This window comes from Sorex fumeus, unplaced genomic scaffold (assembly GCF_029834395.1).
Source record: "Sorex fumeus unplaced genomic scaffold, SorFum_2.1 ptg000022l, whole genome shotgun sequence".
Taxonomy (NCBI): Eukaryota; Metazoa; Chordata; class Mammalia; order Eulipotyphla; family Soricidae; genus Sorex; species Sorex fumeus.
This window is the reverse complement of record NW_026606079.1, coordinates 2,479,206-2,486,699: the sequence shown is the minus strand read 5'-3', so window position 1 is coordinate 2,486,699 and position 7,494 is coordinate 2,479,206. Positions and strand designations below refer to the sequence as shown.

The window sequence follows — 7,494 nt, the reverse complement described above, 5'->3', positions numbered from 1 at the left end:
CCTGGGTCTGGAGGTACTTCCCAGCATAATTGTGCGCCCAGGCCTCCTGCCGGACGCCAGCCCGTGAGCCTGGGTGATGCAGCTCCCCAGGGTGAGCCTGCACCCCCACCTAGAACCCTTGCACAGCTCCCACCAGGCAGGTCCCCTGGGCCTGTTCTCCACACAGGGGCCAGAAGAGGTCCAGGTGAGCTCCCCTCGTCACACTGAGGGTGTGGGTGCAGCCTGCCAGGGATGTCGGGCTTGACAGAGTCGGGCACAGGCCAGGCACTGTCCCTGGCTCCAAGTGGGCGAGGGGCATTCAGAGTTCCTGCTGGCAAAGCTCTGAAACCAAGTGGACCGGTTGAACTGCGAGAACACTCCAGAACCTAGACAGGGGATGGCCGGAGAGGTGCCGCGGGGGCTGACATTTCCCGGAGATTAACATACATCAATGATTGGCAGTTACCAGTGGCCGGGTTTGGAACGTGGGATCTAGGAAAAACAGTGGTTTCTGCTTATAGATCATAGCCACCCTGTGCCAATCTTCCCCCACGTAACCGTTAATCTAATCATTTGCCTCCACTTACCACTTCCTTCATCCCACATATACTGCTATGATTTGCCCCTATATAAACACTGTTCATCCTGAATAAAACTGTCCGTTGTGCCGTCAGCCTGCAGTCCGCACCTACTGACCATCAGTCATAGACCGCATCGGAATTGGTTCCGTGTACCCAGATCACCAGATACCGCCGGACACGCACCATGAGCAGGTGCTGGTGAATCCTCGCCCTGTGACCAGCCTCATGCTGCTGACTCAAGGGAACCATCACAGATCCACTGAGCGCTTCCTCACGGCCTGGGCCTGCCCTGCAGAGCTCTGCAGCTTGGCCTCTGCCCTGCAGCGTCACAGCTGGAGTCCAGCCTGGGACGTGGGGCAGCATACTGAGAAGGGGCATTGGAGTGGGCCCCTGAGGATGCAGACTGTGCTCAGGGTCAGGAGGGTCCGTGTGGCCCAGAGAAGTGTGGGCTACAGGCAAGTGCATAAGCAGGAGGGCAGATCCCCACGCGGGTGCCACCGCTGCACACTTGACAGTCCAGCCCCGCCCTACAGCCTGGGTCTGGGCCCTTCCCACAAGAGGCTGCACAGGATGGGGAGGGGTGACGTGACACTGAGAAAGCCACGGCCACGAGGAGGCCCCCCCAACCCATACCACAAGCACCACTCATAAGACACATTGGGGAGAGGGCTGACATGCCTCCACACGTGCTCCTCCCGCTCCCAGGGACAAACGGCCGTTCTGCAGCCGCTGGGGGTGGTCACACGCTGGACCCTTTGCCCCGCATCTGGCTACTGTCCTGGTATGAGGCGCCCCGTAGCACCTGCCCTAGGACAGGAGAACAGATGGACACAGGTGCAGAGGGTCTGGCCTCAAGAACAGAAATGACACCGGCCAGCATACCAGGATTGGTAAGTTTATTAGGGCCCTCTCCTCGCCCGCACGGAACCTCTGAACTTGTCAGGCAGGGACAGCCCCATCCTCCCCGGGAGAACCCTTGGCTGTCAAAAGCCAGTGACAGGCCATGTCCCGGCGAGGTGTCCTGGACGTGTCCCCCAACAGCACCAGGCTGAGCAGCAGCTCCCAGAGGATGGGGCCGCTTCACGCTGAGGCCAAGCAGGGACCTAGCCCCACGCCAGGCCACAGAAGGCACTTTTGGGTGGCAGAGATGGGGGCTGAGGGGTGTGCACAGGCAGGTCTGGGACGCAGGTGGGACACATCAAGCATCCTTTTTCCGTCCCTCCTGGGACACCCACGGACTCACCCCCAGTGGGGGCCTGGTATGACAGAGGGCAAGGGCTGAACGGGACGCAGTGGTCCCTACCCTGGGGTCTTGGTGGCAAAGGTCAGGTAGCCGGTGTGGCCCACAGCCTCCTTCATGGGGGTGCCGCTGCGGAAGGGGCCGGCGTCAGGGCTGGGGCGGCCCAGGTCGGGGGCGGGCAGGCTGACGGTGCGAACGTGGAAGAGCTGCGGGAGCACCTCCAGCGTGCTCAGCTCCGAGAAGCCGCGTTCGGCCAGCGCCAGGCAGGTGCGCTGCACCTGCTCGATGCACGGCGAGAAGGACCCAATGCGGCCACCTGCGGGAGGACAAGGCTCAGGGTGCTGCCCGGCGTGAGGGCGCGGAGGAGGCGGGTGCGACCAGATGCGGCGCAGGGCCCCCTCTCCTGGGCCCCAGTCCAGCAGGCAGTGGGGCCAGGCAGGAAGGCGGTGCAGAGCCCTCACAGGCTCCAGACACGCAGGCAGCCACAGCGGGCGGGCAGGCGGGGGCTGCTGCTGTCACAGGAAATTAGAGGCTGTCGTGGATGCCGGGACAGGCGGTGCGGCTCCACCTCCAAGCATGACGGGTGGGGGCGGCCGCGACAGCCCTTCCTGCCCCCTCCCACTAAGCCCACCCACGGCCTCCCATGAGGGGGCGGGGAAGCCATCCTGGGATTCGGAGGCCAGAGGAGTCACCAGGAAGCCACGGCCTCCAGGCTCCCTCCGAACAGGGAGGTAGGAAGTGGAGCAAAGACCGACCACGCAGAGAAGCAGGGAAGGGACCTGGAGACTGGAGAAGGCGTGGGGAGGGTGGGAGACGGTGAGTGCTGGAACAAGATTGAGGGGGGGGGGGGCGGCGGTGTCTGGGGTCCAGGGGCAATGTTGGTGGGTAGGTCTGGCTACCCCCAGCCCCATGCAGCTGCAGAGAGGTTCGCCCTGGAGCTGGAGCTGAAACCTGGCAGCGGCCTGACCCCTCACTGCACCTCTGCCCCCCCACTTCCCTCTGCCGAGAGGCTCCTTCTCCTGAAAAGGGAAAACCCAGAGTCTCGCTGGCCACGAGCCACCGGCTGCTCTGCTCCAGCTTCCCTAAAAGGGGCCGAGACTCTGCGGAGGAGTGGACACAGCCTGGGAGGGGACCTGGGCCTCCCAGGCGAGGCAGAACCTTTTCGAGGCCTGAGCAGGCGCCTCCCTCAGCTCTCACCCCCCCCACCCCGGGCCATCCCCGAACCCAGGTCCCCAGGAGCACCCCAGTACCTTCCACCTTGAGGGCGTCCCAGGCATGGCCCACGGCCTCCCATGGCGAGGGGATGTCCAGGAAGACGGCATCGGCCACATGGCTAACGCCGAAGCCGCTGCGGCACACGTCCTGGTTGCGCACTGTCACCCAGCGGCTCACACGGTGCTCCCGGAACTCCTCCCGCGCCTTTTCTGCACGCTGTGCATGGAATTCCACCGTGTGCAGGTGGCCCGTGGGTGCAATGGTGCGTATGATGGCGTGCGACACGGAGCCACTGCCGGTGCCTGGGGGAGCAGAGTGGGGTGGGCTGTGCTCACATCTCTGCTCCTTCCGCAGGCTCAGAACCCCCCTCCCCGCGCCCCCTGTGCCCCCCCAGAGGGGTCACTGGCTCACAGCCCCTACCTTCCCTCGACAGTCCTCCACAGCGGCTGCGGAACTCATCCTGCAGCTCCCGATCCACGCTGGCCCGCCCCACCCCAGCTCACCTCAGAGACTGGCCCTGGCCACCACCCCATCAGGGCCTTGACACGAGCCTCCCTAGGGTGGCGCTTGGTCTTAGCTCTGCAGTATGTCCTTATCCTCATGCCCCCAAGTCCCAAGTCCCGAAAGAGCCCAAGTTCTCTCATGTACACACGCCTATGACAGCCCGATTTCCCTTACACACTGCGTATGACAGAGCCCGCGTCCCCCCACATCTGCTTTTGACAGAACCCAAATTCCTTCATACACGTTCCCATGACAGAACCCAAGTCCTTTGACAGTCTCTCACACACACACACACACACACACACACACACACGGTCTTTGACAGAGCCCAAGTCCCCCCAACACATATGTGGTTCACGACAGAGCCCGAGTTCCCCCGCCCCCCACATGTGGCCTGTGACAGAGCCCAAGTCCCTTCACACATACACACAGAAACTGAGCCTGAGTCTCCTCATACACGCAGCCTGTGAGAATCCAAGTCCCCCGCCATGTGCACACGCAGCCTGTGACAGAGCCCCAGTCCCCTCACAGACATCTGACCAGTGACAAAGCCTGAGTTCCTCTGTCACAGCTTGTGACAGAGCCCGAGTTCCCCCAAACACGCAGCCTGTGACAGAGTCTGAGGAGTCCTGAGTACCCCCTCCCCACATACGAGGCCTGTGACAGAACCCGAGTCCCCTCACACACGTGACCAGTGACAGAGCCCAAGTCCCCCCCGCACATGTGGCATGTGACAGGGCCCAAGTCCCTTCATACCATCCAGAGACTGAGCGTTGAGTCTCCTCATACACGTAGCCTGTGAGAATCTGAGTGCCTGCCACATGCACGTGCAGCCTGTGACAGAGCCCCAGTCCCCTCACAGACATATGACCAGAAACAAAGCCTGAGTCCCTCTGTCACAGCTTGTGACAGAGCCCGAGTCCTCCCTCACAAGCATCCTGTGTCCTGTGACAGAGCTCAGGTCACCTTATAAACACGTGACCAGTGAGAATCCCCCTGCCCCATGCAGCCTGTGACAGTCCTAGTCCAGCCCCCCAGCCTGTAACAAATCCCCCCATAAAAGTGGCCAATGACAGCGCTAGAGTCCCCTCACACACACTCACACCCAGGACAGAGCCCAAGTCCCCTCACATATGCCTTTGACAGAACCGAACTCCCTTCACACACAGAACCTGTGGCAGAACCTCAGTCCCCTCACACACAGGCCTGACAGAGCCCGAGTCCCCTCACCCCCCCCCAGACAGCACCCAGTCCCCTCACACACACCCCCCCAGGACAGAGCCCGAGTCCCCTCACATATGCCTTTGACAGAACCGAACTCCCTTCACACACAGAACCTGTGGCAAAGCTCATCCCCTCAATCGCAGGCCTGACAGAGCCCGAGTCCCCTCACACACACTCACCTATGAGAGAGCCCGAGTCCCCTCACTTATGCCTTTGACAGAACTCAACTGCATTCTCACATAGAACCTGTGGCAGAACCTCAGTCTCCTCACATGCAGGCCTGACAGAGCCCGAGTCCCCTCACAGACCCATGAGAGAGCCCGAGTCCCCTCACTATGCCTTTGACAGAACCGAACTCCCTTCACACACAGAACCTGTGGCAGAACCTCGTCCCCTCCCGCAGGCCTGACAGAGCCCGAGTCCCCTCACACCCCCCAGACAGCGCCCAGTCCCCTCACACACACACACCCAGGACAGAGCCCGAGTCCCCTCACAGAACCGAACTCCCTTCACACACAGAACCTGTGGCAGAACCTCAGTCCCCTCACACACAGGCCTGACAGAGCCCGAGTCCCCTCACACCCCCCAGACAGCGCCCAGTCCCCTCACACACACACCCCCAGGACAGAGCCCGAGTCCCCTCACTATGCCTTTGACAGAACCCAACTCCGTCCTCACACAGAACCTGTGGCCGAACCTCAGCCCCCACACGCGGGCCTGACGGAGCCCGAGTCCCCTCACAGACCCATGAGAGCCCAAGTCCCCTCACTGTGCCTTTGACAGAACCGAACTCCCTTCACACACAGAACCTGTGGCTGAACCTCGTCCCCTCAAACGCAGGCTTGACAGAGCCCGAGTCCCCTCACAGACCCATGACAGAGCCCGAGTCCCCTCACACGCCCCCATGACAGAGCCCAAGTCCCCTCATATATGCCTTTGACAGAACCGAACTCCCTTCACACACAGAACCTGTGGCAGAAGCTCGTCCCCTCAAACGCAGGCCTGACAGAGCCCAAGTCCCCTCACACACACACACCCAGGACAGAGCCCTAGTCCCCTCACATATGCCTTTGACAGAACCCAACTCCCTTCACACACAGAACCTGTGGTTGAACCTCGTCCCCTCAAACGCAGGCTTGACAGAGCCCGAGTCCCCTCACAGACCCATGACAGAGCCCGAGTCCCCTCACACGCCCCCATGACAGCGCCCAGTCCCCTCACACACACACACGCACACACCCATGAGAGCCCGAATCCCCTCACTACGCCTTTGACAGAACCCAACTCCGTCCTCACACAGAGCCTGTGGCCGAACCTCAGTCTCCTCACATGCAGGCCTGACAAAGCCCGAGTCCCCTCACAGACCCATGAAAGCCCAAGTTCCCTCACTATGCCTTTGACAGAACCGAACTCCCTTCACACACAGAACCTGTGGCTGAACCTCGTCCCCTCAAACGCAGGCTTGACAGAGCCCGAGTCCCCTCACAGACCCATGACAGAGCCCGAGTCCCCTCACACGGCCCCATGACAGCGCCCAGTCCCCTCACACACACACACACACACCCATGAGAGCCCGAATCCCCTCACTACGCCTTTGACAGAACCCAACTCCGTCCTCACACAGAGCCTGTGGCCGAACCTCAGCCGCCCCCCACACGCGGGCCTGACGGAGCCCGAGTCCCCTCGCAGACGCGGCCCCTCGCGCGCCCTCACCCGACTCGCACACCACGGCGCCGGGCCGCAGCTCGAGCATCATGGTGAGCAGCGCGATGTCGGTGGAGTAGAGGATCTGCGTGCGGTGCGGCAGGTTCAGCGTCCAGAGCTCGGGCGTCGGGTGCAGCACGTACACCCAGCCGCCGCGGCCGCACGTCACCTTGGAGCCGAACGGGCGGCCGATGAGGTCCACCGAGTGGCGCAGGACGCCGTGGCGGGTCTGGGTCTGCGCGCCCCGCTGCACGCGCACGGCCACCATGGCGCCGTGGCCCAGGGACAGGATGGCCGTGTCACCCTCCTTGATCAGCTCCTCGTAGGCCACGAAGCTCATGGTGCCGCGGCGTGGCGGGGGGCGGCCCGCGGGGCGAGTCGGGGACCTCGGAGTCAGCGCCCGGACGCTCGCGCCGGCACTGGCACCCGGGGCGCCCCCGGCCCGCTCTCCGCCGCGCGAGGCTCCGCGCCCCCGGCCCACACGTGGCTCCGCGCCGCCGCCGCCGCCGCCGCCGCAGCAGCACTTCCGGCTCGCGGCGCCGGCCGATGACGTCACCGCCCGGCCCCGGAGCCCCGCCCACGGCGTCTTCCCCGGGGTCCGCGGCGGCACTGCCCGACCGGGAAGCCTCTGAGCGGACCCGGCGCAGTCGGAGGGACACGGCCCCCTAAGGGCTGCCAGGGAGCGTCTGCGGACGGTGCGGGAGGCCTCCCCGCCCCGCAGGGCCGGCCTGTGCTCCCCCGCCTCCCGGGGCCGGGTTGTGCTCCCCTTCCTCGCTGGGCCGGGCTGTGCTCCCCCTCCCCGCAGGGCCGGGCTATGCTCCCCTTCCCCGCCTTGCCGGGCCGGGCTGTGCTCCCCAGCCTCCCGGGGCCGGGCTGTGCGCCCCCACCTCCCCGCCTGGCCGGGCTGTGCTCCCCCCACCTCCCGGAGCCGCGGGAGCCTGGAAGCAGCGGGCTTTGAGCTGACTCACTGCCCTGCTCGACCCCCACCGGCCACCAGCTGCCCAGCCGAAGCTGCCCCCCGGGGCCGCTAGCCGACCTGGCTGCCCC

The 7,494-nt window shown here is 64.2% G+C and overlaps 1 protein-coding gene across 1 annotated transcript; it reads right to left on the bottom strand.

Annotated features, from left to right (window-relative positions):
* Positions 1–1,550: 1,550 nt before the first annotated feature.
* TRMT61A (tRNA methyltransferase 61A) lies at positions 1,551–6,824 on the bottom strand. Its single transcript, XM_056113762.1, has 3 exons — positions 6,457–6,824; positions 3,051–3,317; positions 1,551–2,116 (listed from the first exon to the last, which is right to left on the bottom strand). The coding sequence occupies exons 1-3, from the start codon at positions 6,785–6,787 to the stop codon at positions 1,860–1,862; spliced, it is 855 nt and encodes a 284-aa protein (XP_055969737.1). The 5' UTR covers positions 6,788–6,824; the 3' UTR covers positions 1,551–1,859.
* Positions 6,825–7,494: the final 670 nt, after the last annotated feature.